Source organism: Netta rufina, assembly GCF_964035555.1.
Source record: "Netta rufina genome assembly, chromosome: Z".
Lineage (NCBI taxonomy): Eukaryota > Metazoa > Chordata > Aves > Anseriformes > Anatidae > Netta > Netta rufina.
The window spans coordinates 59610689-59633989 of record NC_140126.1 but is presented as its reverse complement, the minus strand read 5'-3'; the positions used below and the strand labels follow the sequence as shown (position 1 = coordinate 59633989).

The 23301-nt window shown below is 39.3% G+C and overlaps 1 protein-coding gene across 1 annotated transcript in view; it reads right to left on the bottom strand.

Moving 5' to 3' along the window:
* Positions 1-2415: 2415 nt before the first annotated feature.
* ZNF608 (zinc finger protein 608) overlaps positions 2416-23301 on the bottom strand; it is a gene marked incomplete at both ends in the record, with an annotated part of 76710 nt that continues 55824 nt past the window's right edge. The window contains 6 exons of the mRNA XM_084305645.1: positions 2416-2501; positions 3773-3926; positions 4852-5024; positions 5589-6006; positions 7789-10240; positions 10722-10809. Of these exons, the coding sequence (XP_084161771.1) occupies positions 2416-2501; positions 3773-3926; positions 4852-5024; positions 5589-6006; positions 7789-10240; positions 10722-10809 (3371 nt within the window). The remainder of the gene's footprint in view (positions 2502-3772; positions 3927-4851; positions 5025-5588; positions 6007-7788; positions 10241-10721; positions 10810-23301) is intronic.

Below are 23301 nucleotides of genomic sequence, written 5' to 3'. Positions count from 1 at the left end.
CTAAAAAAGGCAAATCTCTAATGCCTTTTGGAGTACCTCTAATACTACACCCGAGGCTTCTATGGGCCTTTTCCAAGCCTACTGGGGTCAGCAGAAAGAGGTCCAGTGCTATCACCTGGCTTGGGTCCCGCATAGGCCCTGGGAGAGGAGAGCACTGCGGGCCCGACAGGGCAGGCAGAGGATCGCTGCAGGGGCACACTGGTAACTGAGCCCCAGGGAGCACTTCTGAGACAGACCAGCAGTGGAGTGGCAGCTTCAGGCTCTGCTATCTACACCTACGACACATCTTTCAAAGTGGCCCATAGACACCAAGAAAGTACAAAAACAACTTTTTTTCTTTATTCTGATTGCCAAATTATTTAAGGCAGGTATAAAAATGAAAGCATTCAATATACATTTTACATAAAATAAACTAGATTACAGCATAAAACAAGTAACCAGGCAATGGCATTAAAGTCTCTCTTCTAAAACTGGATAATTGTAAACATTAAAAAAAAGACTGCAGGACTATTCAAGTAATAGAACAATCACAGATGTCTTCTGTTATGCAGGCTATTGGTTATCTGCCATTCAAGATTATCAAAAAAGACATTTCATTATTCACAGATGCTCATTATTTTCCATTTAAAAATTTTACATTATGTACAACACAGTTTTTGTGGTACTAAGATCCCCATGCCTTCCAAAGGTATATTTTTCACAATACACAATTACAATGAAACAGTGAATACAGTAACATTTTACACTGATGCATCTTAATAGGAGCCACCAAATAGACATCTACATTGTACCAAAGTGTCATCACAGTTAGCCTCTCTGAGAGCTTGTGGGAAATATCAGAAGGGTACGCAAGGTTCAGGCACACTGATACATAACATTATTTATTTACAACTTGAAAGAAAAAAAAAAAAAAGAAAAAAAAAGAGAAAGAAACAAACAACCTTTTGCGGTTAACACTTTCTAAACATGACAAATACATTTCTCCTTTTACTATGTGGTTTGCAACTTAGCAGCAGACCCTGTGTGCGAGCCTGGTTATTGATACAAAAAAAGTAAAGAATATATATATATTTTTATATATATATGTATATATATATACGCATATATATATATAAAAACAGAAGTCTAATTACAGCAACATTTGTTACTCTGTGATAAAATCTGCAATTTACAAAAATGAAATGACTGGTTTTTGCCTGCCATTAAGGCATTTCAAATTAACACCATGGAACTGATGTCTGTAATAAAGCGCTTCCTCATGTGATCCAGTCACATGACAATGTACATCTCCAAACTCATCATTCTCTGAAAAGAGAAAGAAGAATGTTTTAGTATGCGGTGTCCTCTTTTCCTAATGTTTTCTGCACCTCGGACAAACACTGTGAAATGAAACCTGCACAGTGCTCTCAAACCCAAGCAGGAAAGACATCTAAGCCACGTCCTTTTCCCTCCCCTGCCAGGAACAACATACTCGCGAGTAACATGTGCCGAGATCCATCTCCTGGGCTCTGAAACCCTAGCATGCATCACCTCTCTCAGAAGTAGAAACCCTTCTCATTCGAGTAATTCCAGGTGAGAGCCTTACATGGCCACTTGTTTTCAGAGTCAGCTTTCAGAAAGACATCCATAACCACAGAACTTTATAGTACTACCTAATACATCAAACTCCAAGACTTAACATGGCAGCGATGAGAAAGACCCTACTGTTAAGGGCGCTTTGGGATTTTCAGTTGAAATGGGATCATTATTATACACAAGAGTCTCTTTCCTCTTGAAGGATAAGGATAACAGTTAGAGGGTTACTTCTACTGAAGTAACTTCTACCTAGTAAATGCCTGAGAGGCAAGAGTACAGTACTGGTATGTAACTTTAAAATGATGTAATCTCTAATGGATACCCAAGCAAACCTCTCTGACAGTAAAATCAGCAAACCAGGCAGACTTGCAGATTAGATAAACTCTTAATTTTTCCTGGATCTAATACAATGGATCTGATTGAATACTACGTTTAAAACCCTTTAAAAATACAATAAACAAACAAACAAAAAAACACAACTTATAATTTCACAAAATTTCACTTTACCTTAATAATACCAACACTTATAGTCTATGTAAAATCTCAGAAGGCAGACTACTTGCTCCCTGTTCATGATCTATGTTACAATTAAAAGACGCAACATGACAAAATGAAGAGAAGAAAACTATGAGAATATGAGAAAACTATAAGAATATGAAAAAACTGTGAGAAACTTAAAGAGAATAAAACTATGATTATCCCGAAGTCCCAGCCAAGTCCTTCCTCCTCCTTAAAAACTACATCACACAAGGAACTTTAGACCAACAGAGGTTGTAAAATTTATTATTTGCTTTCTCCTCTCTACGTTAAAAAAAAAGTAACTTAAGATTTACTGGCTATTTACCTTCTTTGTGCAGGAAACATACCAGTTGCAGATGCCTGCGCAGCCACCTGCTGAGTGGCAACAAGGGCAGCAGAGGTCAATCCTGAGGGAAGAAGAAAGAAGGAATGTTGATGTACTTCTGGATTTAATGCATTTTTGTGAGAAATGGTAGGAAGCATCTCCAAGACAAACAGATAAACAAACAAACAAAAAACCACCATCTGAAAATGTGTGTGTGTGTATGTGTGTGTGTGTAACACTACACGAATGGCAAATGTTTTGGGCAACAGTATTAAGGAAATCTACCCAGTATAATCAACTTGGCTTCTTATAGTATACCGAACTGTCTTTGATAGATATTTTACAAGAAAATACAGCATTCCTACTGATTGTATTCCTTTCCAAGTACTGCACTGCATGCTGCTAAATGGTTTGTATGAATTCCTGAATAGGAAGCTCAGCAGAAGTAATAGGTACCAGGAAACAACAAGAATCAAAAGTCACAGTGAATTACAGAAACGACATGCCAGCTGCTCAGAATACAATACTTTCATAATAACTTATCATTTTTACAGTTTTCCTACTGAACAAGCATAATGCATCCCATAGGCATATGGAATCACTGAATCAAACTGAGAAATTTCAAGACTTTTACACAGGAAAAATAGCTGCTGAGGCACCAAGTGAACATAATGAATTAATGTCATTTTAGCCAGCAATTGTGATAGCACGTACTTTGCTGCATGGGAGGAAACCTCCTTTTAATTTAGCTAGAATCCAGGCTTAGTGAAAAACAGTCAAAGACTGGTATAAAACCTAGGGAGAATGAATCGTGTCTTACTGTGCTGCTTTTCCCTGACTGCAACTTTGTGCACTGCATTTGCAAAGATACAAAGAGTTCTCTTTCAGACAATCAAATTATAACACGCGCAAGCCCTTGTGACTCCAATGCCTTGTACATAAAATATGCTCATTATGAAATGCTTCTGTCTTTGCTATATTTCTTCCATTCCTTACACAACTCTAAATATACAAAAACAAGGTTGTTTGGTTTGTTTTTCACTGCCTTTCAGCCAGTTAATGTCAGTCTGCAGTAGGAATGAAAACATTCATGTGAATGACAGCCTAACTGGTGCATCTTCACTAATGTTCTAATACCCAGCTTTGCTAACAAAACTTAGTATTTCTCAGGCATAAAGTTATCTATTTGCTGTTAGCCCTCACTGTGAGTTTCAAAGCCTTCTTCCTAAAGGTAAAGCATTTCTGATCTAACAAGGGGATTCAAAATGCTTCATGTAGATATGACTTGCAATGTCAAGGTAATGACTTCACATGGTGAGCTAATGCCATCACTGGAAACCTTCTTCTGCTCACCTTGAAATGGGTCATACTGTCCAGGTATAAGTGGGTAACCCATCCCAACATGTGTGTGATGGTGTGTATGGAGATGTCGCTGGCTAAAAGGAGAATGACGGTCTCTTTCCCTTTCTGCTTCCCGTTCACGCTCAGCTGCTGATTTTTCCACGGGCTGGCAATAAAAGGTGAAAGCAAACTGGTATTAGATTTGTTCTTTAAAAAGGAGGAAATCTCAACAAAAACACACTCACCAATATTATGTGGCAATGACATTCAAATGATGAAGCTTTTTTTTTTCTGATGAAGAAGTTTATAGAACAGTTTATTTGCATTTGATTCTAATCTAAAGCTTGTGTCTCTGACTAATGGAAGACTTTCTCTGAGCAGAAATTTCGAAGCAACACACTGCAGCATGAAGGCTTCCACCTTGCTGACCTCTAGTTTTGGGCACCCTTATGCTTGGCTGACTTGCCAATGCCTGAACAACCTATTTAAGCTGCTGAGAGCTGATGTAAATGAATCCTCAGCCCTCTTTAAAGCACTCAGGGGATCAACCCTGCCTGAATAGCTAGAAAGCCCTTTCAAAAATAGAATCAGTCAGTGACTTGCTCACAGTTAAAACCAGCACCAATTTTTCTGGAAGTGACATAGCAGTGTTTGTGCTAACATGGAAATCTTCAGAAATTGGAGCTTGTAATGAGCTATTTGGAAATACGGCTTCACCGGCTTCATGGTAAATACAGCAAATTGATATTATGAGATCCCACAGCCCGTCTTCTCATTTCACTATCTGTTTCCAAACAGGAAATAATTATTAACTGCAATAAACCATGCACCAGGAGGTACCTCTGGATCTTGGTTTCTATACGAGTCCATTCATTTAAGTCAGAAAGACCCTGAGCACAGAACCCTGTTATATGTGTCACTTCCAATTTGCCACAGAAGCACTGTGACTTTAAATTGGTTTTATTTTAAGCAATACTCTAAAGAAGCATCATGCATTCGAAGCCTGATGTCTGACTGTGTGCTTCTTAAAATTGTGCTCTTTACCCCTCCCCAAAAGTACTGCTCCTTGGTAACAACAGAAGAAGCCTTACAACAGGGGACTTGCTGCGATACTGGTTGGCATGCTGCTGGAGCAAATCCAGTGCTTTGGACTCAGTGGTTGATTTTGCGTTGATGCTCGGGCTGGTATTGACTTTCTCCGCCTCTTCTCTCCCTGACATCTTCCCGTAAACTGGGTAATGAAATCCTGGAGAGAGATAGGCCCCTGTAGGTAAACAATAAATACCACATCAAGTTACTGTTTTCGTATTTTGGATATAGAGAGGTAGGAGGAAGGGATGCCAGGACAGGGGGTAACATCAAAAATGGATCATGTGACTATCAAATGGTATCTTTGCTTTTTTTTTTTTTTTTTAACCTACTTTACACTGATGAATGGAGGCTATAAAGAGGGTTGAGCTGATAGCCATTTCAGACATTTATGGGTCCTCTTTAAGTGAAAGGAATAGTAACTATAATGGTTCTGACAGTAAGTGCTTAGAATATTTTTATAGGCAATAAACTATCTGTCAGTCTAACAGCAATAGCAGACTGTCAAGGGTTGGGGAAACTCTGGCTGGAAATGGTGACAGTTCATAAAAGGAACATCTTGTATTAAATCAGTTTCATCTACAGAACTTTACCTAGTGGAAGCAGAAGCAATACAAATGTCACCCACAAAGCTTCTAATTTACTCAAGCTACTAATAGAAATAGTAAAATGCAAGCTTTACTGCACTTTGAGCGTGTAAATCTTAACTAGTGTACAAGACAAATTTCAGAATACATACCAGGATAGCTGTGCATTAGGACAGGAGAGACTGCACGATAGGCTGGATGGTTGGGATCGTACATCTGTGGATAAGGATAAGCATGCAAGTACTGGATATATGACTGATGCTGACTCATTGGTGAGGAAACTGCTACTCTAGCACCCCGAGAGTCCTTCCAATTTACAGGAGTCTTTCGATCATCGTTTTTTATCTTGCTCTCATCCACTGATTGAGAATCAGAACGCTTGACCTCTTTAGGCTCCTCTTTAATGCTTGCTAACGAGACAGGAAGGTTAGGCAGGGAACTTTCCTTGTTAGGTGTTTTTCTAGGGCTGTCTTCTTTTAACTTTTTCTCACGATCAAGTTCTTCTGATTTTTGCTGATCAAGGTATTTGGGCTGATACACATAATGATGCCATGTTCGTGAATCTGGATCCTAATATGGAGGAGAAAACATTTTTTTTTTCTGAACTTATATACTGAAATAAAATTATTATTGATATTCCCATATTTCAGTTAATGTACTTTTAATAGCTGTTTTAATAACATAACTGTATTACATAGAGGAGAGGTTTGCTTGCTACAGGGTGCCTTGAGCTCAAAGTCAAACCAACATTCCCATGAAAGAGCAAAAGGCTATTATCAAAATTTAATTCAATTTCTTCATCTTCTATCCTTCTTCATGCCTTTAACTAGTTTAATCATGAAATACATATGCATTGTATCGAAGTTCTGAGAACACACTGTTCATAAAACATTTTAATCAAAGCCCAGAGATATTTTCCCACTAGAGAGCAAAAAATATCTGTGAACCACAAAATTAAAGCTGCCTAATGATATGCCAGAACTCTTAGATTACCTGGAACAATGAACTTGAAAAATGTATCTAGCTGGAAGGATACTTGTGCTGTCCCTGATATTACAAACATTCACGAATCAGTGGAAGTCAGACATTTAGGCAGACTTCCTCATCTGACAGTCTTACTTTATGTTTGTAAAACTACACGTTAAGTATTTACAGGATCAAGACCACAAGGTTTAGGGAACACATACAGGATATCACAAATACATTTTTGCTTAATACATTACACAGAGCAGTTTATAAACATGTTACAGAATTAAACAGATGAGTTCTTTACCAGACTACATCAAATTGGTATTGAACAATAACAGGAAGACTTTGTTGTGTGTTTGTTTGTTTTTTTAATGCAAGATATGCAAGAGCTAATTGCAAACACTGTCTCCAACAGATACACACTCATGGCACATGCAACGGAAACATAAGAACTTGACGCGTGGACTGTCTGGTTCAAAAAACCATTTGAATCAGCAGAAATCTTCTCCTACCCAGGCCTGTACCATCCCACTTCCTTTAGAGCTCCCTAACTCCCATTCACCTGACCCCACTGCATCTTCAAAGGCAGACTGTTAGGGTGAAGTCTGGGATGTACCGTACACCAGAACATGAAAGCATTAAGCATTGAGGCTCCAGTTCAGAGCACAGAGGCAGTAACGTTGCCTGGAATGAAGGAAATCTGACATCTAGGAAGGTCAGCATGAGCCACTGGATGAAATTCTGGTTCCACTGAAGTCAATGGCAAAACTATCACTGACTTCAATGGAAAGATGATTTCATCCATTGTGTAGGTCTGTAGGGGCTGGAGGTTGGTTGAGGACAGAAGGGGAACTTAACTGTTTCAAAAAGGTCACCTTGGGTTAAGATAAAGAGCTGAGCTTCAAGCCAACTTTTCAAAGAACCAGCTCACCCATCTTTTGTAAATGCCAACTGTCATTTAACAAAAAAAAAAAAAAAGAAACACTTCAAACCATGTTTTGAATCTACTTTAAGTCTTCTCACAATGAAAGCTGCTTATGTTGCTTGAAATTTCTCATTTCTGAACTAAGCAAATTGCTTACAATTTACATCTAAAAGAGAAATCTAATTCTATTTTATTCATGCATGTAATTTAAAATAGTCTATTCAGGTCTTAAGCCTGGGTTCTGTCACCACCTTGCTAGATTTTTTTCTTCTTTTCAAACAGCTCAACTGAAATGTCTGTTGGTCTATTCACAGACTACACTACTAACCAGCAAGAAAAAAAGGATGGCAAAGCTTGTTTGACTGCAAAGGTAGAAGAACATAGCAGAATCAGATACAAAATCTCCCATGATTTAAGGATAAACCAAGACACTCTTGTTCCATTTCCTGTGATCTCACCTGTTTAAATCTCGTGGTTGGATCCACTCCTGTTTGCTTCATGGAGTCCATAACAGATTTCATCTCCACAGCCTCCTTTATGAGCTGATGGTTTTCCATTTGCTTGGCTTTGAAACTGTCAGACTGAAGCTGCTGCTGGTGATTGGAAAGGATCTGTGATTTGCTCGTCTCCTCAGCTTTGTTAGGGACTGAAGACCCTATTTTAGTGTTATTTTTGCTTGACTCTGGAGTTGAAGGGGCCTTTGAAATAGTAGCAGATGGGATATTTTTCTGCTTGTTATCGTCCTTTCCAATTTCCTTCAAGGGGGGTTCATTCTTCCTTTCACAGTCCCTCCCAGTTTGTGCCATTTTCTGTTCTGCTAGTCGCTGGTCCTCATAGTATTTTTCATACTGCTGTCTGTAAGCAGGATTAGAGGCCATTAAGGACTTTTGGTCCATATAGAGCCCATAGGCATACTGTCCATAATAAAGTGACTGAGCAAGTGCAGGGTGTCTTTGTGTTATTACTGACTGATGTTGTGGCTGCAAATTAGAGGAACTGCTTTCACTTTTCTTGGGATCTGACAGTTCTGCCTTCTCTTTCTTTTCAGCCTCTTCCTCAGCCTCCTTTTTGATCTTCAGTCCCTGTGGGGTGCTGCTGTTCCCAGCTGCTGGGGTGCTGACCTGTCCAGAGTGCATGTAACTTGGAGAATAATAAGGATCGTAGCCATGGTAATAGGGAGAATGGGACTCTTTCGCTTGAGCCGATTGTGCTGTGGTTGAAGAATGTCCTTTTACAACACTGTCCTTATTAGAAATAATATCCGAAGGAGAGCTGGCCTTTGACCTCATGCCCTCTGACCGGCTGTCGGAGCCACCGTCATCAGCCGCATCAGAGATATCCGAGTAAGCAGGGCTGTTGGTTTTAGCGGCAGCGCTATCTGCACCATTTTGTGTCAACACATGCAGTGGCGCCATCGAAGATTGTCCATTCACCAAAGTGCTGCATTCCATCCTGGAGGCACTCCCTATAGAAGGGCTGGGAGCATTGTCTGTGAACGTGTAAACCTTATCAGCTTCAGCCTTAATACTCGCCATCCTGCTCTCTTGAGACTCGGAAAGTCCATTAGCTAACACTTCATTCTTGTTGAGATGGTCCTTTAAAAAATGTCCAGATAAATCTTTCCCAGACCCTTTTGAATCCTCTAGCTTTCCCAGCTTAGAATCCATCTTAGGGCTTCCAGTCTCTTTGCTTTCTTTGTCCTTTAGCTTTCGCTTCTCCTTTTTCTTTTTGTCTTTGAGTGATGTGAGAGCTGGGTTTACAGTGCTTGGCTCTCCCATAATTGTGGGCTTTGGTTGAATAGGTTTTAGCGGAGGGCTCTTTGGTGTAGCCTGAACAACAGTAGTTGTTAGAGAGGGCAGTCCCGGTATTGTCCCTGTAGTGCTGGTTGTAAAGGCTGTAGTAGGTATAGCTATTAATTGGGGAGGAGTCGGTGCTGGCGCTGGGGCAATGGGCCTGGCTGTTTTCAGTTTGGAAAGGTTTTTATCCACTTTGCAATTATTAGCTTTCTTGCCTTTATCACCCATACTCTTCTTATCTATTAGCCCTTCAGCCTCCAGTTTTGGCATTTCAGTTTGCAAATTGCCATCTGCTACAGAGCAATTATCCAGTGTGGCTGCCATATTAGAAATTACTGGAAGGCTGTTCAATTCACTGTTCAGACCTTTCTTTTTGCCAGAATTCTTGCCAGTTTTGGAACCGATAACTGAACTGGGGCCATTGCTGGTCAGTTCCCTTTTTCCCTTGGGGGTCCCTGGGGTAGTGATAGAGGAAGGAGATGTCGGTGCTTTTAGCGGATCAAAGCCTGGCAAATTTGTGCTTGGCTCACTGCATTCAAGTGCCACATTACTCAAAGCTTCTTCACAGTCTGAAATTTTGTCTTCACTGTCAGGCTCAAACTCCAGTTTGTTTTCTGGGTCTAAATGTGCATGAGCCTGGTGGTATCGTAGTCCATTAATGTGCTTGTACTTTTTGTTGCAGTTGGGGTGAGGACAGTCAATCAGCACTGGAGAAGAGCAGCCTTGGTCCAAAAAAGTAGTCTCTGGTTTCCCCTGTGGGGTGGTGGGAGTGCTTCTAGAGTTAGTACGAACACGTTTTCCACACTTATTGTCCTCCGAACTGGAGTTCAAGTCTAGCTCCATTGGAGGCTTACTTTTTCTCTTGTTTGTGGATGAGGGGCTGGCTTTGACTTCATCCACAGCGCAGTTTGGGGGTGTCCTGCGCCCACTTGAGTTAAGGCTGCCCCTCCTTCCCTTCCCATTAGCACCACCTCGATTCTTATTCTGAAGTCCTCTAGACTCGGTAAAACTTGTATCATTTCCAGGTACAGCTGCAGCTGCAGCAGACCTTGCCCTCTTTCCCCTGCCCCGTCCTCCTCGCATTTCCAGGTCACTTGTTGGAGATTCACAGAACCTATATATAAACAAGAGCAGATGTCATCAGCAGGAGCTGTGAACTGAACAGATACCAAAACAACATCATTTCCCATAACAAAACCTTTATTTGCATTAAAGGAAGGATGTCCTTTCAAATGAGAATGTAACAGTCTCAGAGGGAATGTGATAAAAAAAAGACAAAAATGGTAAAAACAAGACCAATTAATTAGTTGAAGAGAAAGCTTTTCGAAATCTGCAGAAATGTATTTTTAAATTGATCCCCTCTTTGTCTGAATCCCATGTATTTCCCCTCACACTCAAAAACACAAAACAAAAGGAAATAAAAATGCCCACCCGCATGTCCCCACTTTTCAGCGTGGAAAAGAGAATTACCCATTTCATGGCTGTATGTTTTCAATTATATCAATTTGTTTTTTATTAATGTCCACATAGTCTCTGGGCAGAGACCGAGGGTGAAAACACAGCAGAGAAAAAACAGACTCAGAATGATTGCCTACCTGGGAGGGGCCCAGTCATGCTTCGTGCAGTCCAGCAGTGTTCCCACATAAGTCTTGTTCCTCCATGTAACGTTTACCACCAGGACACCTGCCAGTGGGAGAAAAACAAAGTATTATCACAGTCAGAACAATAACTGAGAGGGGGTTTTTCGTTTTGTTCTTTTTTTTTTTTTTTTTTTTTTTTTTCCACGTTTTTTCTTTCCCACAAAGCAAGAGCTTTATTCTCATTTGCTTTCAAACACTGTGGTCTATACTCTTCCTCTTTTCTGGTTTCAGTGACCTCAAGTTAAAACCCACAGGAAAGAAAGCAAACGATAAAGAACAAGAATGTGTGTGTAAATGTGTGTGCATACGTGTGTGTGTGTGCGTGCGCGCCTATCTGTGTGTTCAATCAAGATACAGCTGACAGAAGGAAATGGTTTTTGCCATGTCCTGTTGTAAAACGGCAACACTCACCTCTTAATTTTGCTATTATTGCACATAATTGCTTTCGTTTGGCAGCCAGCCAGCATAAACTGAGCACCAGTTACAGTGTTTAAATCAGTAGGTGACTGAGAAGAATCTGCTCTGCTTTGAACAATATGATAATGACGCTTCTATTTATTTGAAATTGCATATATCCAAACACACAAACACACACACAGATGCATTATAAGTTTTGTTCATCAGACAGAGGTGTTTATTATTTGCCTTCCCTTTATTCTGTGCAAAGCATGGGACTAGACATGAAATCTCAATCATGTAGTATGGCTAAGAGAAACCACTACACAGATACGTAGAAAGAGGACTCCTTTTAAAAAATGTACTGTCACTTAATTGCTTCTCCACTTATGGCTTCTTTTAAATGCAAATACACCTACCCACCTAAAACTGACTTTGAATTTTGGTGGAGAGGGATGTCATTTAAACATTTTCAGGCTCCCCTCAAACCCTTGCTCTCACAGATAATTTATGGCCCTGTGTACAGAGCAGCCAACACAACGACCGCCTTACTCCACTGGCCACCACCACTGACAAGCACCAGGTAACAGCTATCTATTCTCATCAGAAGGTAACACTGAAATGGAGCAGCAGGCACTATTTTACCCAGCCGACTGGCACGGTGCAGCCTTTTGGACCTGTAAGAGACACTGAGGCTGACTTGCAGCACCGTGACTCATTTTCTCTTTGTGCTGCCCATATTCTGGCTCTAGCTTTTCCATTGCAGATATAACAATGGCCCCGTGCCAGGTGTCCTGAGCCTGCCTGGTTGGTCTTACCGGTGTGATTCCTAATTCTGCACAGTTAGGAACCACACCGGTAGGGAGGCTGCCAGCAGTGCCCGGTCCCGATGCAGAGCGCTGCAGCCTGGCCTCACTCCCTGGCCTGGTGCCGTGCCAGCAGACCCAGGCACGTGCCATGAGGGAAGGCCTGCACACGGAGCACTACTTTGGGGCAACACATCTCCCAAAAGGGCACCCTCAGCGCCCCATCTGGTAGTACCACCATGCCCCACTCCCTGAGCACGCTTTCCTTTTTCCCCAGCTAGCTCCCCTGCCTCCTGTTGTTAAAATGCAATGGGCACTTCAAACAAAATAAAGGTATACCTCTAACGAGTATCCACCTCCCTTAGTATCTGAATTCTTGCTTCTCTCTGTATGCGTGCTGTATTTGTAAATGAATTTATGAAAGAGCTGTTACCCATTAGAAAACACATAGTTTATTACCTGTTATTAGAACAGAGGGCAAAAAAATAAGACGTGGAGCAGGCGTAACAATAAAACCCTGAAATCAATAAGCATCTCAGTAATTCTTAGAAGACATTCAAATGACCTTCAAGTGTAAGAAAGTCAATATTTCAAAGCAAACATAAGTAAGTTCCTCCCTTACAGTCAGTTGCATTTAGCATCTCATTAATTTTGTTAGTCTTAGTGAAGGTCCCAGTATGTAAATAGGAGGGAAGATTGATCCCCACGCCGTGTTAGAGTAACCATGGTACAGAATACATTTCCCTTCCCTAATGAACAGCACATTACTCAACCACAGGTAAGATTCTACAGAACAGGCAGTGAAAGTAGCTCATTTAATCTTCTAAAATTATCATAGAAATGGGTCAAAAGAATAGAAGTAACGTGGGAGGTAGAACTGACCCCTAAGGCAATGTGCAACTGGCAGGCTTATTAGACTAAAGCACTGGGAAATGAAAACGGATATGAGGCAGGTAAGTAGTCTACTCTGTATGCTAGAGGCATGACCAAAGAGAAGGTATTATTCTTGCTGCACCAGTCAGGGTGTACTGTTACAGGTTTCTTTGATCCAAAATTCTTGTCCTAGCACAGAACTCGAGCACAAAACAAGAGCCTCTGCTGGCACTTCCTTCCAGGTCTCAGAGGCAGCAGACAAATTGTACCACAGCAGTCTTTTGTTCACCTCCAAATAATGCATCTGAGCATACAGAGCAGGAATTCATAGGCACGCTGGCCATTCTCTTATCTGAGCATGTGTGAGCTCTGCACGTACTGCTCTATCTCATGAGGTAAGCAGTGTATCACATGCAGGATCAAACCTCTCTGGGGCTGCACCAAGTCATACATGTAAGGAGCCCCTGTAGTGAGAAACTCCCCATTACATTACACTGTACATTAGACTGAAACAATCTTTTAACACTCATTTCCTTAGCATTGTCTGAACAAGACTGAAAATGTGAGGGCAGTCTGAAAATCCCACAGGTTTCATAATACCTGAATACAGCAATGTATTTTCACTTGAGGGGAAAAAAAAAAAAAAAAAAGAAAAAAAAGCCCCGAAGGCTTTAACTACTTAAAATAAACACTACTGAAGAATGGAAGAAGAAAATACATGTTTGTAATGCAGTGTTAACTAAGGGTATTTGGGCTAAGACTCTAATTAAGGAAACCTGGTCAAAAGGTCTAGTCCAGTTTTTGTGAGGTAGAGTCAAACAATCGTGAATATACATACATAATATACAAATGTTTCTTCTACCAAGTAATGTCATCAACTCAGCTTGAACAATTACCAGAGCACAATTAACAAGATTTGGATTTAATAGAGAGAAACTTATCCCAAAACAGGAATGTAAATTTCTTGATTTATTTCATTTATCATTCCATGTACAAACTACTCAACTATTCACTTGCAGTATTCCTGAAATTAGCTGTATTCTCCACAGTCCTCAGTGTGAAATATGCTAAATTAAAGTAGCCAAGAATAAGAAATCATCTTCTGAAATTTTCAAAAGTTACTACCAATGCTACTCTTTATCATCAAGGAGTGGGCACAGTAACTGGTTGACTGATAATGCTCAGGGATTGCCAAATGCAATCTAATACAGGGAAATGGGGTCATGTTACTTAGAAGCTTTACAATTCAATTCCCCTACCAGTCAGTACCTTTTCTGCCAAAATCCATTATTAGCCAAGATAGGATCATACACAATCCTTAATGTAAGGTGACAGTCACACAGAATGTTACCTAGTGCCCACTGCTGTCAATGGATGTCCCTCCCTTAAATCAAGGGGAATCTCTGTAGCCTGTTAGCAATAAAAAGGCTTTATGTATTTTATTTTTTTTCCATGTTGGATGTATCATTATGAGTTTTTTTTCTTCACTCATCATATTCATAATCATAACTCAGGTAGCTGGACTCCAGGCAAAAAGTAAGCCAATTCTAGCTGGGAAAAACTAACACGTGCCTAGAGGACCAAGAAACAATTTTACATAAGCATGTGACAATTTCTACTCAGATTTTATTAAGGAATGAAAGGTCACATGTCACAAAAGTGATTAAAATTACTTTCAGAAAGGAAGAAGCACTTTTGAAGCATTTTGTGAATGTGATACATCTTTCCTTTCCCTACATTTCCTTATTTTCAATGACCGAACAGCAAAAAGCAGCTCTAAAATGTCATTGGCTATTCACTATTAATCATATCATAAAAATTTGGAAACAAAGAAACCAATATTATTACTTTGCTGTTTAAATGTAAAAGAACATGGCTATTTTTTTTTGATCTAACAAATGCAGGTGCACCGTCTTAACATAGAAAAATAGTTAGTACAAGAGATATTTAGCACCAAGCCAGGATGGTGTGCATGTTAACTACCTTGATATGGCATTTCTAGCAGCTGTGCTAAGCTTGTAAAGATCTACCCAAATCTCTTAAGATACATGTACACTGTAGTAGATGTTCTTTCACCTAAAGAAAAAAGGTTTTGTAACTTCATTTTCTGCAATTAACATAAACCAAGAATTTTTATGCTTCGTAGTCAAAGTTCTAAAAATGAGATTACATGGCTAGGAATCAAATTACCCTGTTATTATCTTAAATGCAGGGCACAATTTTTTGAAAATAATGGCTTTAGAAAACAAACACGTTCAAAGTCCAGTGTAAGTAGACATTAATTAATCAGACTGGAAAGCCTGACTTAACGTTTACAGCATAGGCTACTTTTGTTTTCAGATCACAGCAACTGCTAAAAAATTCTGTTTTAGTTCAAGCTGGTTATTTTCCTAGACAACTCGAAGATCAGTTATCTGAAAGGGTGAATGGGTATGTCTTCACTTTTTTAAAAGGAGCTGTTCCCTCTATTCTTAGTAGAGAATCTGACCCAAAATTATCTTCTAAATTCTGGTGAAAACTGCACAAGGTCTTTACTGAACACTTCTGTAACTGATTTACTGAAGATTATCCAGAAGATCTTCCAAAACTAGGAATCATTTGTTTGTTGGTGTTTGTTTTTTTTTCTTTACTTTTTTTTTTCAGTTACCAAAAACTACTGCTTAAACCTAAAGGAAAACTTGCCCTAAATTCCCAATCAGTTAACAGTTCTGCCTACTGCCTATACTATGCTATTTATTTATTTTAGATGATTTTGCTGATGGCAAAGGAAGACCTGCCAAAGTATACAGTGCTTTGCAGTCATCATAAGACTATTTTTTTAAAGTGTAGTATGACATTCCTGCAGCAATATTCCTGTTATATACTATGTCTTCAAAGTTGAGATGCAGCTCTCAATATTGACAAGGCATTACATCATCATTTGACATAACTTTATAACAAAATCAGTTCCTCCTATCTTTATTATCAGTGAATCCACGAATTTGCTTGCAAACCAAATTCCATTTGACTTTTGTCCCAGCTTTAATAAGTACAAATAATACAGACATGCATAGGGTAGCCAAACCACAATATATATCCATCAACAGTGAGCACACCACCACCAAGGATTAAACACATTCTATTCTGCATCTGGCACAATGAACTTTTTAATCCCACAAATATCTGTTTGACATCACTGTTCTAACACCAACTGAAGTATTTCAAGTGCAAAAAGCAGGCGGATGAAAATCTACAACCTTAGGATTATCTCAAGCTTTTTTATTACTATTTGTTTAGTAAGAGCAGCATAACTCATTTGCCTCACAATATCCACCACATCGTCATAAATTCCTGATCCACATATACACCTGCAATTCATTCAGGCATGAAAAACACAGAACAATGTTTATATTAGAATTGCAATGCAAATGGCTTATATTTTCCTGATTGCTTCCATCAAGAAAGTAATCTAAAATTAACAGTAAACACTATGTATAAAGTCAAGTCTTCTACGTTGAATGCTGATCTTGTAGACATACAGTTTATTTACTACTTTAATCACACTGTCTAGCATGGCACAAGAACTTAACTGCATCTACAGCAGGTGCACATGTAACAGGCATCAACATCAGGAAGTCTGAGAATGTAATGACTGTCAGGTGGCCTAGAAATGCAAGACTTTTTTTTTTTTTTTTTTTTTTTTTAAAAGTGCTCTGCTGCTGGATGTTTGAAAAGTCACTTTAACCACATCCTGTAATCAAACCATCTGGAGCACAGATCTGCAATTAGTCATCCTGGACATTGGACTTTATCTGAACAAATACTGTGTAGCAATGAAGCTGAGAAGATTGGATAGCATTAAGGAAAAGATGCATAATGAATTACTGTTGGTGCAGTCATAAACCTCTGAGACACTTAGCTGTGGTGTTAATTTAGTACTTTATGAAAGCATAGTAAGCTTAAAGGTTAAAAGGGCTGAAAGGCTAAAAACTGCTATTTTAGATCATGTGGCCCTGCTGGTGGCTAAAGCAGGCTGGTGTTATTCTGGCCACATAAATTACAGCAGCCTCTTCAACAGCATAACAAACTCAGCTCACATCCATGTGACTTCCAGTAAGTTCTGAGTAATGTCAACCTAAATTTGACACACACTTTATTCAACAGCATGCCTTTTCCTTCCCTCTTTAGTATGACGTCATCAGTACAATGTATTTAAAGTTGCAACCATCACCTTAGATTTAAAAACTGTGTTATACCTTTAATGAGATACAGGCAAAAAATATATTCCCTGGACTTGCATGACTGTCATTTGTATTCAGAAAATAAGCATCAATTACAGGGTGAGTACCTCTTGAAGCCATGGAGTCAGGCCAGCAAGGAGACAACCTTTGCATGCTACCTAATAAAATGTTATTAATAAGAAGGTTTATCCCAGACCGTATAGAAGAATAAGCATTGAAATAACCGAGTAAGGCCTGTTCCCTCACAAGCCCAAGTGCTTAATACGCAGAAGAACACACAGCCACTTCCATCACTGTCACATCCCCTGCAGCCTTTGTTCTGAAGTCTGATGAGCTGTATTGATTTGGGAAAATCATTTTGCTTCTTGGAAAACTAGACTCTAGCTTATTCACTGCCATCAATTTCTTTCTCGTGAAGACAGTTGGTCAATATTCAGTTGACTGGTCAGCTACAAGAAGCTCTGCTTTCTTTCCTTTTTAGTGCCTCCCTAGTAACGTTATTGTTTTTCAGCTTTATGATAAAAGAAAATAGCACGTTAGAAGACTTCTTGCTAGGGGTGACCTGAAATGGTAACGCCTCCAGACAAAGCAATGACCAAAATGCTAAAGATAGGTTGTCTCTCTAAGACTGGCAACATCTAATCAATAAGATTCATTATCAGTAATAACAATAATTATGGCATTCCATTTTTTTCAGTGTATGTTTCTTCTAAAGACATCCTGCTTAACAAATAGCCAACAAGCAATACCTAAATACAAATGGACAGCTGAAAGAAAACCAAATGGTCCTAATCAAATACAAGGCTATACTCATTAACAGAGCAACAGAAGATGCAATGAAACCTGTGTAATACCCTCACAGAAAGTACATCAGATTGGGTCTCACATGGCTTGTAGGTTTATCCACAACTGAATAGTTCTACTAAAATACAAGCTACTTCGAGTGGTGACTTTGAAAACTATGAAGCCACAGAAACCAACATAATTTTCTCCTGTCAAATTTATATGAAAGTGATTAGATTTTGGCAGGACTAGAAAAACTTGTGGATAAATTGCTGTTACACCTCTTGAATGTCAGACCACATATGTGTTTACAGGAAAAAGTGCAATTAATGTTATTATAAACTAACCATGGGTTTCTGACCTCCAGAGTACAACTAAGGATTTGTTTTTATACAAACCTTACCTTTTCTTTGGCCAATGTAACTGAACCACCTCACTGTTCCAGTGACGCTTGAGAATAAAACTGCAGTCTTACACTATTTCAGTTGATACTAAAAATCTAAGTTGAAAATCCTTTAACATCTGTGTGTTCTGAGGAAAACCAAATCTGTTTCAGAAATAAAGTATTTTGTTTCTAGCAGATTCTTCTTCTCTTTTACTTCAGTAATCATAACTGTGATTCGCATACCCTGACACTAAAAGATGTCACATAGTCAATTTTAGAAGAAAGAAATGCTATTCTGTAATCCCGTGAATTTCCCGCACCCTTCTCAAGGACTGTTATTTCAGCTCCTACGTTGTGGTACTGTGGAACACACAGACATTCTCCTGCCTTCTCGTAGAGTGAAAAAAGGAAAAAAAACCACATGCAATCCACTGCTTCTACTTGTAATGCTAGGACCATATGTCACTTGAGATAAGCAACAGAACACAGGGCTTTTCAACTCATCTGTCACACTTGCTTCCTGCAGTTTATATTAATTACAGGATCTCTTCAGCTAGTTATTCCTCTCCCAAAACTCTTTCACCCTTAAAAGCAAGTAAATAGCAAAGCAAAACCAGAGTGAAGTGTAGGGCAAATCGTTATTGTTTAAATATGAGAAGTAAGACCAAAAAGAGAAAAACATTTCTTCTCACCCTGACAAACATTCAGGAGTTCCTTTAATAATTATCTGCCTTCTTCCTATTCTTCATCTCTGACTCTAGACCACAGAAATACTGTTTTCATCAGCAGACAGACTGTTGAGAAGCAGCTGCAGAAATAGGGAAGCTGGTATATATTTATGTGTGCATGCATCAATGCATGTGTGTGCATCTATCTCAACACGCACACAAAGGAAGCCTTAAAGAGCTTACACTTTTTCTTTCTTTCTTTCTTCCTTTCTTCCTTTCTTCCTTCCTTTCTTCCTTCCTTTCCTTTTTTTTTTTTCCTTCCTAACAGGAGTACTAGGACATCTCAATAGAAGTTTGTGTCCCAGCTCTGAACTCTGCTTCTGCAGGAACCATTCACTTGGCAAGTAAAAACCAAACAAATTACAGATGACAAAAGGCACCTATAAAGTGCCAAGTGTCTCTGGTGATTAGTCCTCCAGTGCTGTTCATCACGATAAAGACCTGCCAGGTGCAAACAGTGCTACAATTATTTATCAAACAGTAGAGCAGCTAATGAAACATTAAGGAATGGGAAAGGGAAGAGAGAGAATTTGTGGGAAAGAAACAGCATGGATAAAGAAACAATTCCAAGCCCAAACCATGAAAATGCTTCCAAATCTGTAGGCTGCAGATACCAGAATTGCAGTAGAGCCAGGCAGACAATTCTGCTCAACCTCAAAGAGCTGCTGCTGATCCATATACCTCACTGGGATTGAGAAGCAGAGCCTCTTATAAATTATGATGCTTTATTTAAAGTCAAAGCATTTATTTGCTTTTGTGCCAGCTTTGGATCCTTTTCATCTCCGGCTACCAGGCCCAAGAGAGAACACATTCCTGTAGCTCTGCTGGCAGCCAGCTGTGGCCTCAGTAAATCATAAAGCCTCCTAACAAGCCACTCTTTACAAAGGCCAACTGCAGTTACTAGACATGATAACTTCTCTATTATTCCACTCACTGGAATTTAAAATAGTAATTTTAAGCTGCTGGCTGAAAACACTGAAATCTACTGACCTGCATTCTACCTGCGCACATATGCTCGTCTGTATGTGTGCCTGTGTGAAGCATTGCTTACTGCGTGGAGATTTGTCCTCAGGATAAGTAAGGGAAAAGGGTAAGTAAACACCTGAGGCAGACACACCCAAGACAAAGGGGAAGAAAAAAGGCATTTGGGATTTATTTCACAGAACTCCTTTAAGATTTCTTGCAGCAGCTAGCAGGAGACAAGTACCTCTTCATTTGTTCAGTTTCTGGGGTTTGCAGAGACATGTTTTATTTTTGTGGAGGCAAATTTCTTTAAGACCTTAATATAGGGACATCCTACTGTGAAATTTCACAGTAAAATTTATACAACTAAAATCAGTGTATATTCAAATACGGGGCATGTATTAGAATACTGGAAATATAACCGAGAATTCTCTCTCTTCTACTTCCTTCCCACCCGTGCACCTAAAAGGAATCACTTAACTACGTTATGGTGAGGCCCACCATTTCCTCTGTGTAGGAAAAACAGATTAAAAACAAAACAAAACACTTTTGAAGTCTGATGCCCTCCTTCATATACAATTCTTACATATTTGCTTCACTTAAGGGTTTGGAGTAACATTATTTTAAGGTCTGTTGTTCCTATAGTTAGTGGATGAAAAAAAAAAAAACCAACAATGCCTGAAACTCCACCTTCTAGATTTCAAAACTACAAAACAAATATTATGCATTGCCAAGCTCTTAAAAAAGGATCTCAAAAATGAAGGTGGCTAAGTGCTACAATTTTTACGGATCCTTTCCCACAGCCTACTTTTTTTTTTTTTTTTTTTTTGTAATTCCCTTCAAAAACAGCAGGCAGTGTTAAGCTTCCTACTATAAAATTCTTATATTTTACTAGGGGAGAAGAAGACCAGAACATGTACAAGTATTTCAGTAACACACGTAAAACACCAGTTCTTTTTGGTAAACAAGCCTAATGAACTATGACTAATAGCGTTCTCCTTGAGCAGAAGAAACGTAAAAGGGCTTTTGTTAGCATCTACTGAAGCGAAGTAGTCATTTCGCTGGGACAGAACAAAAGTTAGCTACTTATCAACTGACCAGCTTCAATAGATGTCACAGTTCTGCAGAGCAGTTCACTGTGATTTTCTTTTCCCTGTTTTAAATTACCTCCCAAGTGGGTAAACTAGTAAAATGTCTGGTTAACCAGTTGACTTCTCCCAGCTGTTCCATCACTACTGAAGCAATGCCAAGGGAAGTTACCAGCAAGCAGATTTCCCATTAGTGATCAGTACACTTTCTGCTAGGCTTCTCTCATTTTGCCAGTCATTGCATGGACAAATTTCCTTCAAGTGTCCTTCATGCCACATGTCCCAGTTTCTCCCCTTACTGCTAAGAGCTAGCCTGGTTTTCCCTGACCGGCTGTGAACTATGCCTGCTAGTACAGCCTCACTTGGCTTTTTTCATGCACTAGATCTGATCCACCTTTGACCTTCTTAGGTTTAGAAACAAAACCATTCAGACATAGAGTACAAGCCCACGTTCCACAAAATGTAAATAAAATCTTAAGAGTTCTAGGAATCCTAACATAATCAGCTAAAATTTCTTTTGGCAATGAAACATCCCTCAAATGAGCATCACAGGCATGTCCTCCCTCATTCAAGTACAGCTAATGTGATGACAGAATCACATATTTCAGTATTATTAAACTATTTTCCCATGTCATTAAAAGAAAAAAAGAGGTTGGAATGTCAGACATGACTTAATTCCTTCGCTGGTCAGACAAACAATATCAAGATAAAGCTCGCTTTACTCCAGAATCTACACACAAATTTCTGTATGAATTATAGACTGCACTTTGGCCTCATCTGAAAAAACGCTGGCCCCCGAGGCTGATAAGCTGTGACCCCAGGTGGCACATCCAGCCCCTCACAAGGGGCAGGGACATTATTGCTTTGCACTGAGGACTGCAGCGTGAGAGCCAATCCATCAAGCTCCCTGACAGCTTTTACAGCCTCCTCACATTCGGCCCAAGTCAAACTCCACGGCTCCTATTGTTCACATGATGCTTTTTTTCCCTGCTCTGATGAAGTTAGGGCAAGTCCAAGGCTTCAATGAGAAAGAAAGGCTATTGTGAGCTGCCCAGAGTTTATTGACTCTGAGCTGTGCAACAATGGCCCAGAAGCCCTTTCCCTGAAAGTTACACATTCCTAATTGCTAATCATCATCACGATTCTGTACATCAGCACTTAGACACAGATTTGCATGAAAGAAAGGTGTAACTAACATTTAAGCAGATAGTCTCATCATCTTAACACAGTAAAAAAAAAGATCTGCTAAGATGCACAACAAGAACTATAACCTTTCAGCCTCATAGAGCTGTCATACAAACACCGGTATGTTCCCTAACATTGCAAGTGTATTAGAAAACCAGTGACCAAAACAGATTTGATTAAAAATATCCCTCGTGGAATAAGCTAACTGCAGACAAGCGGGTTATGTTTTTCTTTACCCATTCTATAGCATTTTAAGATCAGCATCATGTTGTGCTCAAAACGAAAAAACAATTTCAGAACTGACTTGGTGTCATTGTTTCTCCCCAGTGTTCTGCTGAGGTCTAAAGATCATTTAAATGCAACAATGACAGAGAACAATACTGCACTGCCTTTGAAAACATTCACCCTTAATTATTACAATTATTTTTAAATAACTATGTATCACGTTATTTGCATGCATAAATCTTACTACCACCAACAGGCCATTTACACTGTCATAATGTGCCGTCACCACATGTTCAGAAAACCCTTTTTTGTCTAAGAACTTCAACATTGCTTAACATGACTGGATTTTACAGCTGGCAGAGTTCCATGCCTTTTTTCCTCTTTATCAGAGTTAAAACTGAAAAGAAGAAAAGGAAAGGGAGGATAAATCAGCTTGCAAAGGACTTGTTTTGATAGGAGTGGAGCTCTTGATCAACTACTAGCAGCCAAATACAGTAACTCCAGAATTCAATTTCCCTGGATACTGAATAAGCAGAAGGAAGAGACTGTTTCTTCTTTTAAACTTAGCTGTAGCTTTATATGATTCTGCCATTAAAAAAATAAATAAATAAAAATCCAGCCTTTAGAAAGGCTAATCTCATTTTAAATTACAGAATAGCATTTTATAGACGTATGTAAATATTTAGTTACTTTCTTGAACTAAAATATCACTATTAAGATAGTGAGGGGCACTTCTAATTAAACTGGTTCATCCACGTATTTGTTCATGCACTGACTTCACAATTGGACGGGAACTGGTACGATACTCAGTTTGAAAGAACAGCAGCTTCCTTCTGCTAAATCCCCTGATACAGCAGCTTGCTCTTTCAGCTGTCATTCAGTC